The following is a 21,213-nucleotide window of genomic DNA, read 5'->3' as shown; positions in this document are numbered from 1 at the left end:
AGGAATCCTGCATCTCATGGGACAGGACAGGGCTGGTGGTGTGAAATCACCAGATTTGTGATGAAAAGCTAAGACCAGCTGTCCTGAGGATTCATGGGGAAGCGGGCTATGTAGGAATGTTCTCTAGGGATATTTACCTGATTACACAGAAGGAGAGAGCGCCAAGTGTTGCTATTTCCTGGTTCGTTAACAGGTTTCAGAGTAGCAGCCATGTTAGTCTGTATTCGCAAAAAAGAAAAGGAGTACTTGTGGCACCTTAGACATGAACAAATTTATTTGAGCATAAGATTTCGTGAGCTACAGCTCACTTCATCGGATGCATTCGATGCAGTGAGCTGTAGCTCACGAAAGCTTATGCTCTAATAAATTTGTTAGTCTCTAAGGTGCCACAAGTACTCCTTTTCTAGTTTGTTAACTGAGCCTCATTTTTAACATGAGATACAATACTCCAGGCTGTCTGGATTGTATAGTCCCTGAGGTAGGGAATGTGGGCCAAATCCCGAGCTGATATAAATCATTTATACCACCTGAGGAGCTGGCCCATGTATTTTACCTGACTGTGAAGTAGCATCCCCAACTGCACTGCTGTAGCAATAAATACGCCTACCAAATAATAACTAATCACCTCCCGCCTGCCCCCAATCTGGCCCAGCTGGGCTGGAGATTGGTGCAGGGTTTATTGTGAGTGAGGGGCTGAGCTGGAGAGATTTGCTAGCATCCGGAACATGTCTCCAGGGAGCTGGTTGAGGCTGGTGTCTGCGGAAGCAGTGTCTGGGGGGCACACCTGACTGTGGCTAGTGGTGATTGCTAGCCTGCTGGGGCTTCTTACGTGCTGCCGTCTTTCCCAGCTGGATTTGGACCCAATTTCTGCCTTGGAGTCACCCCCTGAAGTTCTTCCATGCTCTGCTCCCCAAGAGCACGTGCAGGCATGGCCTGTGCGTGGCGGAGGAAAGGCTAGCCACAATCCTGGTTTGATTCCAGCGGTGACTTTCAATCTGCAAAAGCAAAATGTGTTGTGCAGCCAATGCACCGGCCCCTCCCCTGTGCTGGAGCAGTCAGCACGTAGCAGCTACGCACCAGCTGCTTCTGTGCTGCAGAGATAAGGGGAGCTGCGTTGGGGTGAGTTGAGATTAAAAATAAGTAATGTGCCCTGGGTGTTCCCCGGCTGGCTTCGCTCGGACATGACTGAAGTCACGCAGAAACCCAGGTCAGGGCGTTCAGTGCTGGAAAGTGCTCAGATATCACAGTGATGGGCCTATTTAAGAGCCAGCCTAGATAAGAGGGGCTTCTGAAAAAATCCTCCAGAAACCTGCCTCTTGCCTCATTCAGCAGGGCTAGTGGATCCAGCCCCTGTTAGCTGGAGGGGCCTAGCACTGTGTTCTCCCTACACGTTTACACACATCCTTGGGCCAGGCCTGGATTCTGTGCATAGCCTGGTTCTTGTGAACAACACACAACAGCAACACTAGGACAAGCCGCCTGCTCCCTGGCAGGGCTCTAGACCCAGCGTCAGGGTAATTGGAGTCTATTCCCGCTTGTGCCACTGGCCTGGGTGATCTTGGGCAAAGGCGCTTCCCTGCCCATTGCCTCAGTTTTCCCATGTGTAAAATGGGAACCATGTACAGTGCTCTGAGCTGTACCGGCTGACCAGGGCTGCGCCGCGGTGGGTTCGCTCCTGGGCTGCTGCCCTGGACGGCAGAGGAGACAGGAAGCGGACCCGGGCTCAGGGCAAAGCAGAGAGAGGAAAAGGCCTTAAATGGCCATTAGCGCCGGCGGAGCCGGGAGCCGGGGCCCGCCGCGGGGCGGGGCTGCGGCGCTTTTCGGGCGGTCCCTGCGCGGCGCAGCGGGGAGGCGTGGCCGGCGGCGGGCGTCCCTCCCGGGCTGCCCGGTGCGGAGCTTGGGGCGCCGCTTTAAGCTGAGCCGCCCTGCGCTGGAGCCGGGACTCCGCGGGGCCGAGCTCGCTCTCCGGAGCCCTAGCGGCCCCGGGGGTCAGGAGCCGGCCAGGCCCCGCGCCGGCCATGCAGCACTTGGGCAAGATCCGCAGCTTCGCGCTGGAACTGGCCGGCGGCCCGGCGCAGGGGGTGTACCGCGGCGGGGAGCTGCTCTCCGGCCAGGTGGTGCTGGAGCTCAGCAAGGTACTGAAGGTGCGAGCGCTAGAGGTCTGCGCCCGGGGTCTGGCCACGGCGCACTGGCTGGAGAGCAGGAGCGTGGGCATGAACACGGTCTACAGCGACTACACCGCCTACGAGACCTACCTCAGGTCGCGCTACCAGCTCATCCGCGGTGAGTCCCTGGCCTGGCAGAGCTGCTCCTCCAGTGCCCGGCCCTGCCCGCCCATGGGAGCGTGTCCTTGGCGCCCCTAGGGAGCCACATCGTCCCCCCTTCGCTGTCTGTGTCCCAGTGCCCAGCCCTGCCGGTCTGCCAGGAGGGTGTCCTGGCACCTGAGCAGGGCGTTTCCTTCACATCTTCCCCGCTTAGCTGCTTGTACGTGGTACATGGCCTTCTTTGGAGGGAAAGGGTCAGGTTTGTCCAGCCTGGTTCTGTTACCCAGGGAGGATCTTGTGCTCCTTGTGGTGTGTGATTGGGCTGAGTGAGGAGGCAGTGCCAGGTGACACTGAGGGATCTTAGTGCAGTGTCTGCTCTGCGCAGAGTCCCACAGGAGCCGCTGTTGGGTGAACACGCCCCAGGGGCTAACTTTGAAAAGCTGTGGCTCTCCCCTTTCGCTGCCCAAGTCATTTACTCTGGTCTCCAGAACTGGGAGGCGAACGGGGACCTCAATGTACTGCGCCAAGCTCTAGCTGGGAAGGGGATGGTGCATGCACACTTACTCTGGTAAGTAGCTCCTTACCTCCAGTGCACTGGCACTTGTGGAGGTGTGACCTGCCCAAGGCAATCAGCATGTTCCCATTTCTGCAGACAGGTAAGAGCTTGCCCACTTCATGAAAGATTTCCCACCATCTCTGCATGGGTGGGAAGGCAGGATCGAGCAACATGAGTTTTGCCTGGACTAGCCCGTCACAGGGCTGAGGATTTTACTTCTCTGAACTAGGGTGTCTGGGTCAAATGCAGTCAGATCCTCCAGCTGTGGGGACTCTAGATGTGACTCCAGCTAGAGTATGGTGGTGCCAGACATGCAGAGGCTGGGGATCCTTCCTGACTAAATATGAGCCCTGTTTTCCAGTAGCTTGAATTGGCCCTTTCAGGGGCTGTTCCCTGCCCCATGTGGAGGGGGAGTGACATTAGCTCAGTATTAGACCCTGCAAACGATGAACGGTTCATCAGCCTCTCCCGGCCCACAGGCCTCTTACAGAAATAAACCCTTGCCGAGGAGAGCTAGGCATTGGGCTCTCACAGGAGGGCAGATGATGCCTGGCTCATGCTCAGGGCAGCACTGGCGGGGCTCTAGCTCTGGGCAGTTCCAAACTCTAAATCAGCCATGGAGCCTAGTCTGGCACTGGCTAATGCAGGTGGGCAAGGTGTCGTGCTGATAGCACTTCCCAGGAAACCTTCCTCTGCCAGGCCCTGGAGACAGGAGATGCCAAACTTCAGAGCAGGGCCAGCATGACCCCCCACCCCCTGCCACGGTGCCTCTCCCACACCTGGCAGGGAGCAGCAATGAATGCTGTCTCACAAGAGCTCTATGAGAAAAGCCTCCTGGCTCTGTGGAGCTGGGGGAGGCTAGTGCATGACCCAGGGCACCAGATGGGATTTCACAGGGGTCACTCCAGAGTGGCTCTTCGGCTTCAGGCCTTTCACAAAGATGCTGCTAGCAAGCTCCGGCCCCGGAGCGCTCATGACCACAGCTCCTGTAAGGGCAGATTTGCCTTGTGAGATGCTGGGGCCGGGGTTCAAAATGCCTAACTGACCTATGAGTACAAGTGCCCTTGGCTTTACTGGACTTAAGCCCCATTTCCCATTGAAAGCCAAAGGCACTCACAAAGTGTCTCTGACTCACCTGCTCCCAGGTCGGCATCCCCTCGAGGGAGTGCTCTCTGCTGCCGGCAGGAGGCCTCTTTGGACCAAATCTCTGTACCAGGGGCTGGACCCTGGGACACAAAAACTTCCCCAGCTCTTGCTTTGTTTGTACAGTGAAAGGTAAACAGCGAAGTCTTCTCAGGTGTGAAAGGAGCACTTAGCTGGTGGGCAAATATTTGTTGTTCTTCCATGGCTCTGGCCCAATACACCCCTCCTGGACTTCACCCTTAGTCAGCTTAATAGACACGGCCTGCTCAGATCCACCCAGCACAATGCAGCCAAGCTAGGATGGACAGGACCAATAGCACAGCGGTTCTGTGCTCATTAACAGCAGTCAAGCTGTTAGCTTTGCCTTGTGTAATGAAGATGTTCTCCCCATGTTGTCTCTGCCCAGGAGATACCCATGGCAGTGATGGCCCATAGGAAAGCCCTGTTCTGTATCCCAGTTGACCTGATTCTCCCCACCCGGCACTGTGAATGTTGGCATTTTGCTGAAGTGTAAATGCTGACCTGGGTGCCAGGTGGAGGGAGCCAATCCCTGTGAATTCACACAGTGGCCAGGGGGCTGCAGGGGTTGAACTGGGAGTGGACGTGTGACTGCCAAGCATGTAGTTTGCAGATCTCTGGCCACGTCTGGCATGGGAACCAGCTGCTCATCCCAGAAGGACACAAGCGATATTTCTGGCTAGAAGAATGTGTTAAACAAAACTGAATAATCAGATGTGGGATGCGAGGAATCGCTGTCCCAGGTGGGGTGAATCGTGTTCAATCCTTTGGTGAGTTTTTTCTTTCAGGTAAGCGCTTAGAGCCAGATTTGCTGGTTCACGCTGGCTGCCCTGTGCAGCATCCTGGTGAATCCAGCCCTTGGTTTCCCTCCCCGTTGAGCAGGGGCTCTGGCTCCTACACTGCCACTATACAAGTTACAATGAAAGGAGGGTGAGTGGATGCGGGGGTTGAGGAGAGGCCCCACCATGAGCTCACACAGGGCGGTGCTCTCCTGTTTGCATGTAGCGGTGAGGGTGATTTCAGGAGCTAGGAGGATGATGGGGTGAGTTTTGTTCCCATTAATACCCGCTGTGATTCTCCCCTGGGAAGCCGCGAGCTGCTGTTTGTGTTTAGATTTCATGGCTTGGTTCGCAGGTTGCAAGAGCCCCCTGGAGCCACAGGGGAAGCACGTAGCCAGACTCTGGAGCAATAAGATCAGTTGCTCTGTCCTGGCAGGGCCGTGCTCTGGTGCAACTCGGAGCTGAGATGTGTATTTCATTGCTGGTCCCTGGCCCCACCCACTGGGGAAGGAAGGGTTAGCCAGGTCCCGTGGGGAGCTGCAGGGGGGTTTGCCAGACTGCAGGGTTTGTGATTTTATTGGCTATGACCTTGTGCTGGGTTTGTGTTCTCCCTGCGGTACAGGGGGTGTGATTGCTGCTTCCTGAAGGACATGGGGAGGCGAGAGACGTGCTACAGCAGGCAGCGCACCCTGTGCTACTGAGAAAAGCCATTGTGCAGTCAAGACTGCTGCCATGGGGCCCCACCCAGCGCTCATACCCCATAATCAGGAGAGCTGCAGGGGCCCCAGGTCCCTTCATGTGGACTGCGTGGGGTGCAGAAGTGCCTGTCATCAGCACTCTGTGCACCACCCACGTGGCCTCTCCCTGCTTCTCCTGCAGCAGCTGTGGCTTCCTGGTGAGATCTACTGGTTGCCTGGGGTTTTAAAAAAAAAAAAATGCAGCAGGTGCCATGGTAACAACACAGAGCAGAGCCCTAGTGGGCTGGGTGCTGGGCTCCCTGCTGAGCTATGAGCACCTTAGAGCTCCTCCCATGTGCAGCCAGGCTCCCAGCCAGGGAGCTGAGCCTGGGGAGATCTGTGCTGGGAGCATTGGCTGCCTCCATGATGCACCCACATGGCTGCAGCCTGCACAGCTCCACAGCCTGTCGTGCAGAGGGGTCGTGTTCCTGTGGTTCCCCCTGGTTTGCACCAGCCCAGCTGAACTCCAAGTTTACATCCTCTCTCCTTCTCTTTTCCGATCCTCTTTCCAGCCTGCAGAGCAGCAGCATTTCTGCCCCCTGGGCTGCTCAGGCGGCCCTGCTGAGCTGTGTGCTAAGGAGACGATGTACAGTCATGCCAATTCCTCTGGAAAGCTCAGCCTGAGAACCCCGACTTTCCTCCCCACACAGTGCCCTGTACCAGGGGTCACTTAACCCTTGCAGGCTGGCTGGCAGGCAATGTGCAGGAGGCAACGCACAGGAAGCAGCTGGGTTGTTGGCTCTGGTCTGGCGTGTGCCTCCTTTGGGGAACCCTTTGTTCGGACTGAGTGTGGGAGCAGTTAGGCTCCCGCTATGTAACTGCCTTAAGCAGATGGACAGAGGGGGCTCAGTGGGCAGAGGCAGAAACGGGAATCTCCTCGGATTCTTCTGCATGAAATAACACACCGGGTATTTAGAGAGAGCCTGTGCCCAAAGCTGCCCTTTCTCAGCTCTGCCATCGCGATCCCAAAGCACTTTACATGGGATGTAGCACGGGTGGTGTTTGTTATCTGCGTTGCGGTAGTGCCTGGAGGGCAGGCCCCACTGTGCTGGGCCTTGCACAAAGTTCCAGCAGAGCCGGCCCTGCGCCCAAGAGATCAGTCTAAGGGTAACATTTTCAAAAGCACCTCAGTGTCTTAGGAGCCCACATTTAATTGAGTTTCAATGGGACTTTGGCACCTAAGTGCCTATGTTAGTTTTGATAATGTCACCCTGGATCTGGGTTTTACGATATGCTCTTTCAGCCAAGGAACCAGTGACACAGAGAGACGAGGGCCTTGCTGATGCAAACACTCACATGTGGGTGTAATGCTGAGCATGTGATTTCAGTGGGTCTGCTCACCTGGTGTCTGCAGGATCATGGCCACAGGCAAGTCACATAGGCACCAAAAATGGACTGTAGCTTCGTTGAAGAACCCAGCTAGGGACACTAGGTCCACTTCTCCCTGCAGAATTGAGAATAGGACCCAGGAGTCCTGATTCCCACTCAGGTTGAAGCCACTTAATCTGTTGGGCCTGGTTCTCCATTGCCCTGCACCTTGTGTTTCCATTTACACCAATGCAAAGGGAGTGCAGTGTGGTGGTGAAGTGAGCTGGGGGTGTTTTCCACTGGTGTTGCACTGGAGAAGCGGCAGGGCGATGCAGGATTGACAGACCTCCTGTGCAAAGTGGGCACGGCACACTGCCTTTCTGACGTGGCAGCTTTTGGTACCTGCTTTGCATTGGTGTCCCGAGGTGCCAGGCAGGAGGGAGCTGGGCTCGGTGCCTCTTGCAGGCTCTTACAGGAAACTCCACTGCATTTGAGTCAGAGCTGCCCCTTGATAATTGACAGAACCCTAGTGGACTCTTTCCAAGGGCCCGGCCCCATGGGTGGAGAGGGCGTATGCTGCACACGCCCGGCATTGGATCTGCATATTGGGTGGCTGGGCTTCTCCCTCACCTTCCATCTTGTCACAGGGTCTCAGTCCTCCTCGGCCTGCACAGGTGTGTCCTGGTTAGGGGGCAGGGTAGCACCTGAGCACAGGAAATATGGGCCTGGGTGCTCTGCCCCAGATGATATTAGCGATGCCGAAAGAAGCCCTCTTCTGTCAGCGTAGCCGCATCTACGCTGAGAGTTTTGCTGGCACAGCTGTGTTGGCTAGTGGTATGTAGCTTTTTCACGCCCCTGATTGCTATAGTTATGTCAACAAATCTTTGGTCAAGGCCCCCGATGGGCCAACCTGTGTCTGGTGACTGATAGCTCACCGCTCTAATCGTGTGACTCTGCTGTTTGGCCACTAGGTGCCTCTGGTTCCCTGCCCTGAAACACCAGGGCAAAGTTGCCTTTTGGTTCCTCCCTCTGAGTGTTGCTAGCAGAGGGAAGCTGGGCTTGCTTCGCCCCGTGGCTTCCGCTGGGTGGTGGTGCAGGCTGCGGAATATGCTAACGCTGTGCACTAGACAGAAAATCCCTATGATCTGGCAGTGCCTGGCTCTGTGTAAAGCCCTGGTGAGAGCAGTGGGACTAATCACAAAGCCAGGCACTGCCGAGGCGCTGCCTGGTAGTGACGTTTTTCCCTTTTGTAGATGGGGAGAGCACGTTCACTGTCAATGGCACCGTCACCACCTTGTGATGCTTGTGCCATGGAACTCTGAGATCCTGTCTGAGCACCGGGAGAAAAGTCAACCTCTTTCCTCTGCACGAAGCGTGATTAGTGAGTGGGGAAACCTGCGACATTGGGAGGAAAGGGAGAAGATCAAAAACTAGCTTCCTTTACCATGGGAGTGCAAATGCTATTTATCCCATGGTAATTGCCTGGTGTCACTCAGAGGGGCAGCTAGGGCTCTTTAGGGGCCTCCACTGTGCATTTGGATCCTTCACATGTTGTGATTTCTTTTATGTTTGACTTTCTCAAGTAATTGACTGCGTGTCAGCACCTGTCTTTAGGATAAGTACAGTGGCCATGTACCGTGAAATTGCTGATACACACTTAACTCCCATTTAATGTGTGTGTATTAGGGAATTAACGGACAGACCAACACAGATTTGGGTGGGAGTAGCCCTGGTGAAGAACTCCGTGGGTACCTTAACTGAGCTAGTTTTGTCTTAAATTTTCTTATTTGTTCTTTAAAAGGTCTCTTCCTTTTCCTCAACTCATACAGATTCTAACGATTTTCTAAAAGAATATTTTACACATGATGATGCTGCACCAAATTTACTGCTCCTAATTAGGTAATATGTCTATTAGATCACAATGCTGAACACATATACCACGCTCTCCTCTTCAAAGTGCTTTACAAATGCTAATTAATAAGCAAACCTGGTTATCTCTGATGTGATTTACATGCCCTAGAGGTTGAAATGGGCTATCTGTGGTGGCCAGAAGGGCATAAGAACATGAGAATTGCCAGACTGGTTCCAACCATGGTCCATCTTCTCCAGTATCCTGTCTGACCGTGTCCTGCACCAGACCTTTGGAGGAGGTGTACACATCAGGGTAATTATGGAGCGATCCATCCCTGTCTTCTACTCCTGGCTTCTGGCAGTCAGAAGTTTAGGATCACCCAGAGGATGGGGTTGTGTGTCCTTGATCATCTTAGCTAAGAGCCATTGATGGACCTATCCTCCATGAACTGATCTAATTCTTTTTTGAACCCAGTTATACTTTTGGTTTCACAACATCCCCTGACAACATGTTCCACAGGTTAGTTTTCAGAGTAGTAGCCGTGTTAGTCTGTATTCGCAAAAAGAAAAGGAGTACTTGTGGCACCTTAGAGACTAACAAATTTATTAGAGCATAAGCTTTCATGAGCTACGAAGTGAGCTGTAGCTCACGAAAGCTTATGCTCTAATAAATTTGTTAGTCTCTAAGGTGCCACAAGTCCTCCTTTTCTTTTCACAGGTTAGTTGTGCATTAATGAAAGTGAAAAAGTACTTCCTCTTTTTTGTATTAAACCTGCTGCCTATTAATTTCATGGGGCGACCCCCAGTTTTATATTGTGGGAAAGGGTAAATAACACTTCTCTTTTAGGCACTTTTTCCACACCATTCATGATCTTATAGACCTCCATCATATCCCCCCGTAGTTGTCTATTTTCTAAACTGAACAGCTTAATCTTTTTAATCTCTTCTTGTATGGAAGCTGTTCCATCCCCTTGATCATCTTTGTTGCCCTTCTATGAACCTTTTCCAGTTCCACAATATCCTTTTTGAGGTGGGGTGACCAGAACTGGACACAACACCATGATTTATATAGTGGCAATATGATATTTTCTGTCTTATTTTCTATCCCTCTCTTAATTGTTCCTAACCTACTGTTAGACTTTTTGACCACTGGTGTGCATTGAGCAGAAGGTTTCAGAGAACTATCCACCGTGACTCCAAGATCTCTTTTATTGGGTGGTAATTTAGAACCAGTGTTTTTTATGTATAGTTGGGATTATTTTTTCCAACGTGCATTGCTTTACACTTATCAGGGCAGTAAGAGGAAAGGCCTCCGAAACTCCTGCAGTTAGATTTGGATCTCTATGCCACAGTGCACTGTACTGAACAGTGGCTTTCTCACAGTCCCTTGAAATTGAGGGGGCTCAGAGAGGAGGCAGGTGCAGAGCAGCTGGTGCAGGCCTATAGATACCTTTACATTGCCCAGCCTGCTAGAACTGTAGTCCTATAGGTGAACCAGAGTGGACCGATTAGCAAAGTTGATGTGTCATAACACAGCTGCCATAGGATGCAAGAGTGGTGAGTCACACCAAGACAATGTTGCTTTTCCCATTGGCAAAGTCTTCTGAAATCAGATGTGCGACATTCCATTCATGTCAATGGGACCGTTGCCTAGTGAAATAACATTGCAGGGAAAACTGTTCCTCCACCTGCCCTGGCAGCATCATGCTCACCTCAGCAGACAGGCAGTGACAACAGGCTCAGCTGCGGAGCTCAGTCCCACCCTCAGAGTCTCCATGCAGCTTGGAAAATTCCCTGCCTCTCAATGCATCTGTGCGTACCCCCATTCTGAACCCAGGCACAGATACTGTGAGGGGCCAGTGAAATGCATGGGACAGACATGGAGAGACAGCATACAAGGAGCTATGGACAGGAAGGATGTTCCAGAGTTTAGGGATGTGGGTTCACTGCTATTGGTACCCACACTAGGTAGCTCAAGCCTGCCTCACGTGTGCTACGATCACGCCCCCCTCCCCCTGATTGCATTGCAGACAGACCTAGAGTCTCTCTGTGATTCAGTTCCCCATCTCTAACATGCTGACAGTAAAAAGAAAAGGAGTACTTGTGGCACCTTAGAGACTAACAAATTTATTTGAGCATAAGCTTTCGTGAGCTACAGCTCACTTCATTGGATGCAGACAGTACTTTCCTCAAAGATTGTCTGGATCAAATGCAGGGGCATGGGGGCCATAGACAGAGTGGGGAAATTCTCAGTCTTTTACAAGGGCCCAATTGAACTCCCACTGAAGTCAGTGCAAGCCTTTGCATTGACTGCACTGGGAGGTGTGTCCAGCCTTAATACAGAACATCAAGTATGTCTGTGGGTGTGAGGAGTGATTGTATCCTGAGGTACCCATAGGGATGACAGGGAGCCTCCCAGAGCTGGCTGTCACAAATTAACACTTCCTATGCTGTGGCACACACCCCATTCCTAGTGGAATTCACATGCAAATTCCCATTGCAGGAGCTGAACCATGTGCAATCTGTATTGCTGTTTGCATGGTGGTAGTGGATAGACCCCTGCCTGTGAGTAGACCTCTGTGCTGGGCACTGCACATACATGTAACAAAGCAACAGGCCCTTTCCCTGTTGCTGGATCAGGCAGAAACCTTCTAACGAATTCAACATCGAGCTTTCCGAGCTGACCAAGCCTTACATGGCTCCAGCCTAACATGATCTACGATGGCTGAGAGAATAACATACTCAAAGCAGGGGTTCTGGAGGGGCAGGTCCTGGACAGCATGGCCTGAAGTGATGCTATATTATAATCATGCTTTCTCCAGCCAATGATGAGGAACTTGTCAAATGTTCCTGTCTTCGTTGGCCCACCATCACCTCCAGGCCCGGGGGCAGAGCACACTTGATGCTTAACAAATTAATAGTAATCATTAAAGTGAAAGCTGTTGGAGCTACTTTAGTCCCTTAGAAGACCTGGGCCGTTTTACTGCCTTCAGTCACTTTTTAGAGCCAGGCATGTCTTTGCATGATTAATAATGGAGGTACCTGCACCGAGGATCAACTCAGTATGCACAGAGCCTCCAGCACACCGCTGTTATACCTTTCGCTGAACATCATAAACAACTGGTGCGTGTTTGTCCTGGGTAGTGGAGCACTCCATTTACACGTGAGATTGTTTAATTGTTCCTGGGCTTTGTAGACATGAAGCACAGCACAGTGATAGGCCACTTACAAACCTTGTACAGCACTGGACTTGGCCTGGTTAAAAACACAAGCAAGACAAATTGCTCAATAATTAATTGCAAGAGTTATGGGTAATACACACTACTTTACAGACCTGGAAGTGTATAACATGGTTTTCTCCCAGAGTGGTTCTCTCTGCAGCTCTAGTTTGGTAAATCAGGCTGTGGCAGGTATTGAGTTCAGTGCCTAAGGTTGTACCATCAGCACCCCTGCTCTTAGGAGAAGAGTGGGCATCTCCTGCTGTACAAGCACATGGGCCAAGGAGCAAAATGAGGAGCAGCTAAGCTGAGCTGATCCACTCAGTTCCCTAGTGAGAAGCCCCATAGCATCAATCTTGTCAACCAGGCTTCTGGGAAAATGGATTTTGGTCAATACGGTACCGAGTGCAAGTTGGCGGGACGCTGGGCTCAGCTAAATTGAAGTGGGAATGGGGAGCTGCTGGGTTATTTTGAAAGCATCAAACACTTACATCCTGAAACGCCTCTTTGTGCCCCGCAAACACACTCCTGTGTGCCCAGTCGCACCAGAGCGAGTGCTGACTGGCTGACTTCTTGCCTGCAATCGGGCTGCCAATCTGCAGTGTTCTGGACTTGGACCAGTGCTTCGCTTTTGAGCATTGTGCATTTAAACTGTGGCATCAAATGCAGGTGGGGCAGCTGCACTTGACTCTGTGAAGTCACATGGGGATGCAGCAGAACAGCAAATGCAGAGCCCCCGGGGGGTTTCTCAGCGTGGCCTGTACTGTAGCTTGTGTGTCACTGGACTGTAGGACAGGGACAGTTGGGAATTTGGAGGCGGAGGAGCAGGTGGCATTTGCTAGCACTGAGTGGATGGAGGGGTCAGAGGAGGCGGCTGAAGGGGGGCCGGGGGGCACATGGACAGGATGTGGTATGTTCAGAATTGAGATGAGATGGTTGCAGAATCCCTCAGTTTGATTTCGGGCCATCATTTGTCTAGACCTAGGGGCCCAAGAAATGATCAGCGGAGGGTCAGCCTCGCCTGGGGGATCACTGTTATGGGCTACTCTGCTCCCAGCATCAGGACACGGCGCTGGGGGCGATGACCGGCCATGCAAGGGGCTGTTTCCTAGTGGTTCTCTTGTCACCTTTAAAGGAAGAGCGGGTTGTACTGGGTGTCTGCGGGAATCTGCCCTTCTCCTCGGACAGCAATTCCCGCTGGAGCCTGCCCAGCCTGCAGCCAGAGCCCCGCTTCCCAGCAAGGCCAGGGCAGGCCCGGGAGCTGGGGACCGCCAGGGCAGCGGAGCGCTGGAGATCGCTGCGGCTTTGCCCAGTGGGGGAAAGTTGATCTCGGGGGGGGGTTGCTGCACCCCCCGGGCTCTGCCGGCAAAGCCCCAACAAGGGGGGCGGGGGCGGGGCCGGGCTGGGGGCTGCTCTCCCCGCCCCCCCCCCGCTCGGCGCTTTGGCTTGCACAGCTCGGCCCATCAATCTCTCCGCCTGCGGGGCAGCCCGCCCCCGCCCCCGCCCCCGCCCCCGCGCGGGATAGGCCGGCGGCGGCCCGGGCCGGCGGCTCATTGGGCGGCGGGCGAGGGGCGGCCCGGCCCGGCCCAGCCACATGGCATTTAAAGGGCCCCGGGCCAGGGCTGCCCACAGGCTGCTCCGTCCGGCCCCTGCTCGCTGCGCTCCGCGATGCTCTTCGACCGGATCCGGCGTTTCTGCGTCCTGCTCGACTGCCCCGAGCTGGCCTCGCCGCCCGTCTTCAGCTCGGGCGAGGCGGTGTCCGGCCGGGTGGTGCTGGAGCTCGCCGGGGAGGCGCGTCTCGGCGCCCTGCAGCTGCACGCCCAGGGCTGCGCCAAGGTGCACTGGACCGAGTCCCGCAGCGCCGGCTCCAGCACCGCCTACACCCAGAACTACAGCGACCAGGTGCAGTTCCTGAGCCACCGCGACACGCTGCTGGCCCCGCCAGGTAGGGCCCGGGGCGCCCCGGGCACGGGCCGGGCCGGGCCGGGGAGGCGAGGCGGAGATGCTCGCGCTGGGGCTGCGCCAGGCGCTGGCTGCCGGTTCGCTTTGCCCGGGACTGGCCTGGAAGGGGGCTGGGCGTGTGGCGGCGCAGGTGCTGGGCTGGGTCTGGAGGCGAGGCGTGGGCCCCTGGTGCTGGTGTCTGGCTCTCTCGGGCCGTCTTCGAAGAATGCCCCGGGAAGGGCTGAGAGCATCGCTCAGCTGCCGTCTGCTCAACTCCTGCGCGGCGTCAGCTTGACCCTCAGCAGAGGGGACACGCGATAGCCGGAGCTGGTCTCGGTCCCCCACCCTTACGTAAGCGGGAAATGGGGCGGGAGGCCGGCTGATCAGACAGGAGAGGGTCCTGGGGTGTGTTTAGCAGCCGGGATGATGGGTCTCCTCCTAAACGCAGCAGCACATCCCGCAGGGTGTGATTTTAATTTCCCTTCTCTGGTCCCGCCTCTCCGTGGAAATGTTCGAAGAGGGATTGTGTGTATGTTGCGCTGCAGGGCAGTAGTTTGTGTGCACATCAGTTACTTCGGTCAGAAGAAATTGCGTTGCAGGATTTTTGCAAGCTGCAGTGCAGGTGGGGAAGATCTTGGCGTGTGTGGGTTTTGGTAGTTATTGGTAACCCTGGAGCTCACTGGCATGCCCTCTGGGTTCTTAATAGTCAAAATATATTAACTTAAAGCAATATCGGATTTATTTATCAAATGAGGACTATTTTGTGGTCAATCTAAATGACACCCTGCAAAGCCTCCATCCTGACCATGTGACAACTGTTGTGAATTCAGGTCTTTGTTTTGCTTTTCTGTGTCAGATGCTTCAGCAACTCCTTCTGAGTCAGAACGAAAGTAACTTCTAATGGATGGCTGCATTGTACTTCCTGTAAAGTGACAGCCAAATAGCACTCTTCTGATAAGGAAGTCTTGCAAGAAAGATATGATCATACTCCTCTTACCTCTTTTTTTTTTTTTTTTTTTTTCCCCCCCCCCTCTCTCTCTCTCCCCAGACAATGGTGAAGTCACAGTTCTGCAGGCAGGAAAACACGAATTCCCCTTCACGTTTCAGCTCCCAGAGTAAGTTCAGTTTTATTTGTTGTGTTTACACCATTGCAAGAGTCCGCAGGATGGGATGGGGGCAGTAGAACTGGTTAAGGACATCAGCAGCTCCCCAGAGTAAGCCCAGTTTAAATATACAGGCTCTGGTTGTTTGCTCTGTAGGTGGACAAAGTGTCTTGTTGTGAATCCCGTGGAGGAACACCCCTAACCATTGTCGCTTCTCCCCGGCCAGGACTCTGGCCACCTCCTTTGAAGGCCGGCACGGTAATGTGCGCTACTGGGTGAAAGCCAAGCTCCACAGACCCTGGTCAGTTGTCAAGAAAGCGAAGAAAGAATTCACAGTGATCGAGCCCATTGACATCAACACCCCGGCCTTGCTGGTAAGCGAACGCCAGCCAGAGCGACATGCCAAGACCTGAGCCAGTGTGCTCAAGCTGACCTTAGCTCGGACTAAGATTGATCAAGAGCGACTAGTGACACGGTGTGGGGGGCCAGATTTTGAGACGCCTTTAAAGAACCGGATGTTCAGAACATGGCAAACACCTGCCCTCTCAAAGCACGTCTCCTGCTGGGCCCACCCAAAACAGAGGTGCTCCAAATGGAGCTTCTCTCAATCCTGCTTGAAAACCTTGTCTTGGCAGGCGGCTCTGCACAGCAAAACAAGAGATCAGTGGCAGAGAGTCTGAGCCCAGGCCAACTGACCTGGGCTCACAAGACTTGCGTTACAGGGTGAAAAATATCCATGTAGACATCTGGGCTTGGGCTGGAGCCTGGCTCTGGCCCCCAGCGAGGCCAGAGAGTGGTCTTGGAGCTGGCATGTCTACACTGCTATTCTTAGCCCTGTGTGCAAGCTTGGGTCAGTTGACCTGGGCCCTGAGACTCACTGCCAGGGTTTGTTCTTGCTGGGTAGATGTGACCTAAAGATGCAGGAGGAACCGTCCCTGAGACTTTTGCCCTCTGCTCAGTGGGTGCCTAATCTCCGTGATCACAGCTCTCTGGCTGGAGACGAGCAATAAAACCTGCTTGAATGGGAGAGGAGCGGCTGTGTGGCAATCCTGGGAGGTAGAATTGGGTGGTGGCTCTTGCCTAGAAATAGCTGAAATTTGTCTCGCTTCTGTCCCTTCCTCTAGGCTCCTCAGGCAGGCGTGAAGGAGAAGCTTGCTCGCGCCTGGTACTGCAACCATGGCCAGGTCTCTGTATCCGCCAAGATCGACCGAAAAGGCTACACGCCAGGTAACTCAACAGGCCACTCGCTGTTCAAAGGGCGATGAACGTAACTGCCCTGGGGAATTCAGAGTGGGGCTTGAAAGGAGCTGGAGGGTTTATGGCAATTAGGCTCCTAGCGCTGTGTTGTGATGGGGCTCTTCATAGTGGTGTGAAGCTCCAGAGAGGCCCGGAACCCTGCTCAGACATGCCCTTGTTCTGTGCAGCTTCTCAGGAACAAGTAACTGGGTGGCTGGAATTGCAGGAACAAAATGTAGCTTAACAAATGCGGTCCCAGGCAGTTCTGCATCTAAGCCGTGCCTGGTTTCTCTTGTGCAGCACACACCACGTGGCTGGGCCAGTGCGTGTTTTTTTTTTTTTTTTTTTTATCGAGCCTGTCTCTCTCCCGCCAGGTGAGGTCATCCCCATCTTCGCTGAAATTGACAACTGCAGCACCCGCACAGTCGTGCCCAAAGCTGCCATCATCCAGACTCAGACGTTCATTGCCCGGGGAGCCAAGAAGCAGAAGAAGTCTGTGGTGGCCAGCATAGCAGGTGACTCCATTGCAGCTGGGAAGAGGGAAGTGTGGCATGGTCGAGCGCTGAAGATCCCCCCTGTGGGCCCCTCAATCCTGCAGTGCCGCATTATCCGTGTGGAATATGCCCTAAAGGTAGGAAGTGGAATAAATCTGACCTGCAGCAGAAGACCTTGAATAAACAGGCTGATGGGCTTCTCTGGCAGCTGCCTAGCTGATACAGAGCCATGACTGAGTGAGGCTTGGTCACTCGGCTGAAGTGCCCTTTCTGTGCTGGGGCCCCTTGTGCCTGTGGGTGGAAACTGGCCACTTGAGATGTGGCATGGCTCTGTGGGGTCAGTGGCAGGGTGGATTCCTAGGTTCTTATCCTGTGCTAATATCCAGTCCCTCCTTCCCCACTCCATCAAACAACAAGATTTTTACCTGCACAGTAAAATACTATTCCTGCTGGAGAGGCTGTCTGCCAGCTTCTTCCTGCACCTGGCTTAGCAGCCTACCAAGGGAACCTGTTCCTGGCCAGGCCATGCCTGCACCCCACCCCCATTGGGGAGAGTGGGGTGCTGCCTGTCATGGGCTGAGGGAATACTAAGGAATGACCCCTGTGTCCTCCCCCTCAAAGGTTTGTGTCGATATTCCTGGGACCTCCAAGCTGCTCCTGGAATTACCACTTGTGATTGGGACGATCCCACTGCATCCATTCGGGAGCCGCACATCCAGTATCAGCAGCCAGTACAGCGTCAATGTGGACTGGCTCAGAATGGTGATCCCGGAGGAGCCTGAGGGTAGGTATCTGTTCTTGGTGCATTGGGATCCAGCCGCATGGGGTGGCAGCTCTAAGTGAGAGCTGGTCCAGAGGGAGTGTCTGGGCAAACTGGTAGCCTTGTCCTCTGCCCCTGGACTCTGCCTAGCATGTGGCTTTGTGCACCTTAGTGCTGCAGGGACCAGGTATCCATGGGAGGGGATGTGGCTGAATGCAGACATAACTACCTGCATGTCTCCTGCTATCAGATTCTTGCCTAACCACACAATGCCTCTGTTCTCCTTCCAGCTCCCCCTGAATATTCATCTGTTGTGTCCAGTGAAGAGTCTGTGCAGAACCTGTCCCCACCCTGCCAGGGTGAACTAAGCAATGGCTTGGAAGGCCCTTTCTTTGCTTACATCCAAGAGTTCCGCTACCGTCCTCCTCCACTGTACTCTGAGGCAAGTACAGCATCCCCTTGGGGGTTGGGCTAGGGGACCTTTGCTGGGATAACTCTCCCTTTGGTGTCTGCTACAACTCCTCTTAACTTGGCTTTTCAGGTGGATCCAAACCCCACATCAGACAGCATCCGGCCACGCTGCATGACCTGTTGAAGGAAGCACCACTGAGTGCAGTTATTAGAATACCAATCTGGTGGGGCTGAGATGCTTGCAGACTCGCAGGACGTCAGCCCTGAGTATCCGGATCGGCATCCAAGAGGCTATTGTGGGGCCGGCGCTCGTGTGGAGCTGAACCTGTTTGCTCACTGCCGCTTGAAACCACCTGAAGCGGCTGCATCTCATGGACTGACTCCTCTTGCCCCAAAGCTGAAATGAGGGGGTTGGACTTGCCGTGTCGGGTCGGAGCAGCTCCTGAGCATGTGGTCAAGGGTGGCAGAGGAGGGTGTAGAGTTAAGAACTCTTCCGCAGGAGTATAGGGTTCAAACAAGCCAAGCTCCTTCATCTTGCAGCTACCATGGTCATGCTCCACCTAACTCCTGCCAATAGAAAATGGTACTGGGAAATGCTTCTCAGGATTACTGGAAAGCATTTTAATCTTGCTCTGGGTAAGGGTTTAAACACCATGGTAATCTGAGGGCACCCTCCAGCTACTGCATTCTTATAAAGTCACCAGGACTTCAGTCTCTGAAGAATTAAATGGGGTTGTTCTCCCCAGACTGAGGCCCAGCCCTTGCTGTCCAGCACCCATGAACCTTAAGTTGTGCCCCAGGGTGCCTGCTGCTGGGGCTGTGCATTGCATCTGGTCTAAAACACACACTAAGACATTAAATATGTGAAGACTCTTCCCCTGAGTCAAGGATTGAATAGGTGCCAGGGGGCAAGAGCTGTGAGCTCAGGGAAGAACTCCTGTTCTATAAACAGCAGCAAGACTTGCAGTGCTGTCTTGGTCACCACATCTAGTTTGGTCCCTACCAGGCACCAGACAAACTTGCAAAACCCATTGAACCTTCCACTGATTCAGAAAGCTGTGCCTTGATCTTTAAAGGGCTTGTGCCTTTGGGGCTGCTAGAATGGTCCCAGTAGCATTTGATTGCCCTCTCTATATATTTGCCTGAGTAAAAGGTGAAAGGGAAAGCTGCCAGGCGCAGGGCCACACAGTTGCTGACATGGACAGTGTCATGTAGCCCAGCACTGGAGAGTATGTGCAATGAGGCCTATAGACACTATAGGCTGAGTAGGTAAGAGCCTTAAATCCACTCCTGCTGCATGTGGAGTTGCCTGTGGACTTGCTGCCTTAACACTTCACCCAGCACCTAGTGGGGAAGAGCCACAGGTCTGCCTGCCATTAGCAGAGTGAGGAAGATGCTGGTAAATCCTGGAAAGCTGGTAAATCCTGTTAGCAGGGGAAGAAGAGGTTGTAATGAAGATTGCTTGGGTGAATCTGCCTTTGGCTTCGGGCTGGTCTTACTGCTCCCTGTGCAGACTTGACCAGAGATCTTGGTCGTTGATAGTTCATTATTAAACATATAGTTTTAGCCAAGATCATGGAATGCATTGAAGTGGCCACCCCCAGCTTGGTGGTTAAAACCACTGACAGCCACAGTATTCCAGCTCGGAGCCAAAGCAAAAGGTTCCTAACCAGCTTACTTTAGCTATGCAGTCGGCTTCCTCCACTAAGGACCAGAAAGGCGCTTTTTTTTTTTTTTTTTTTTTTAAAATACCTGTAACTGGCGTGGCTTTTTTGACTAATTCTGCTTTTGTACAACTCCAGGTTTTGAAATAAACTCTTTGTTATATACTAACAGAAGTTAGTGTTTGAATAGCGTCTTGAACTCTCTCCTGTCCTCTTCTGCAGGCCCACCTGTTGGTATGAGGGTGTTGCAGGACTGCTGATGTGTATTTATGGGAGCTCTCAGGCAGGCTGCCTGGTCTGTTCCTACCCACTGCTGATTTCTGTAGTCCCTGGCTAGGGATGGCTGGGACCTGTCCATGCCCTTCTGTGTTTGGGGCCCAGATCCTGACATGCTAACCCAGCCCTCTCCTGTCACTGAGTCAGCCCCCTGGCTTCTGACGAGCTCAGGACTGCTCTGCACAGCTGTCCAGGGGATCCCAAAGTGGTTCCTGATCTTGCCTGAATTCAGCTGCCTCCTCCCAGCCCTTTGGGGGGTGGGTGGGAGGGAGGGTATCTCTGACCCCTGCTGCAGAGGGATGCAGAAGTGCACAGAAGGCCACACAACATGGGAGGTGGAAATGGAACCTGAGTCCTGACCCCAGGCTACTCAGCAATGGAGGTTGCTGGTTCCATTTGGGCACTGCTGCAGGGAGACCAGGCAAACTGGCCCCTGGAGCAATGGCACGTGCTGGATTCAGCAGAGCATTGTGGGGTGGTTGGGGTTGTTTGTGCAGCAGTAGCTGGGAGAGGAAGTGAGGTAGAAGTGAAAGGTGCACTAGTGGTGCCTGGGCCTCTTCAATGGCAGACAACTATCCTCCAGTGCTTCCTTCAGGACCTGTGGACTGGTCAGTGCACAGCTCTTATAAGCACCTAATGGCTATGCATTGCACTTGGCTAGCCCAGGACAGACTGGTCCCTAGGGCCTGATCACCCCTCCAAAGCCTGGAAGCAGACCCTGTGTGGGGGTGCCTCAGGCTGCTGGGGAGTGGGGTAGGTTACCTGCACAGCTCCAAGAGACCAGTGCAGTGCCGTTCATTAGCACTGAGCCCCCTGCTGGGGGCAGCACCTTGGGGGCAATGATTGTGGAGGTGCAGCAGGGCCCCCAATCCCACACACCCAATGCAGGGCACAGGGTGGCATGCCAGGCTGGGCACAGGGACTCTTACAGCTTTTAACACAGGTGCAGCAGAGCCCAGCCTGCTCTGTGATGGTGCAGCTGGGGCCAGGCTCCTGTGCAGAAGGAGGCATGTCAGCTGCTTGTTAAAGGCTGTGGCACACTTCCTCTTCTTCCCCCCTAATCCAGGTTAATCAGGTCCCAAAGCAGATGCTGCGCTTGACACTCCTATTACCTGTCTCTGCATGGGGCACTGCCTTGGCCTAGGTTGGCTTAATTAATTTCCTGGTTTTGGTATTGTATTTTTCCACCCTTGGGTTCTATAATCATAGAATATCAGGGTTGGAAGAGACCTCAGGAGGTCATCTAGTCCAACGCCCTGCTCAAAGCAGGACCAATCCCCAATTTTTGCCCCAGATCCCTAAATGGCCCCCTCAAGGATTGAACTCACAACCTTGAGTTTAGCAGGCCAATGCTCAAACCAATGAGCTATCCCTCCCCCCAAAACACCACAACAGAGAGGACAACTAGCTCTGCAACACAGAAGTGAAGCAGAGAGGCCATTTGTAAATTCAGA

General features: G+C 53.7%; 1 protein-coding gene and 1 long non-coding RNA gene across 6 annotated transcripts; one reads left to right on the top strand and one right to left on the bottom strand.

The window, feature by feature from the left end:
- Window positions 1-1,831: 1,831 nt before the first annotated feature.
- Window positions 1,832-19,546, top strand: ARRDC2 (arrestin domain containing 2). Of its 5 annotated transcripts, none has more exons than XM_043502783.1 (9): window positions 1,848-2,283; window positions 2,753-2,920; window positions 14,864-14,930; window positions 15,145-15,292; window positions 16,043-16,145; window positions 16,529-16,785; window positions 17,270-17,432; window positions 17,699-17,850; window positions 17,950-19,546. In XM_043502783.1, exons 1-9 carry the CDS (start codon window positions 2,019-2,021, stop codon window positions 18,001-18,003), a joined length of 1,377 nt encoding a protein of 458 aa, XP_043358718.1. In that variant the 5' UTR covers window positions 1,848-2,018; the 3' UTR covers window positions 18,004-19,546. The 5 variants fall into 5 exon arrangements, with proteins under 5 accessions (XP_038239575.1, XP_043358718.1, XP_043358721.1 ...); XM_043502785.1 differs by lacking the exons at window positions 1,848-2,283; window positions 2,753-2,920 and adding exons at window positions 13,528-13,632; window positions 13,741-13,819; XM_038383647.2 differs by lacking the exon at window positions 2,753-2,920 and having other exon boundaries at window positions 1,832-2,283.
- LOC122457490 lies at window positions 10,322-17,270 on the bottom strand. Its single transcript, XR_006277044.1, has 3 exons — window positions 17,090-17,270; window positions 12,104-12,108; window positions 10,322-10,332 (listed from the first exon to the last, which is right to left on the bottom strand). It is a non-coding gene; the product is annotated as an uncharacterized LOC122457490 (long non-coding RNA).
- Window positions 19,547-21,213: the final 1,667 nt, after the last annotated feature.

Source organism: Dermochelys coriacea, chromosome 25 (assembly GCF_009764565.3).
Source record: "Dermochelys coriacea isolate rDerCor1 chromosome 25, rDerCor1.pri.v4, whole genome shotgun sequence".
NCBI classification, from domain to species: Eukaryota; Metazoa; Chordata; order Testudines; family Dermochelyidae; genus Dermochelys; species Dermochelys coriacea.
The sequence above is the reverse complement of the archived record's forward strand: the minus strand, read 5'-3'. Positions and strand labels throughout refer to the sequence as shown.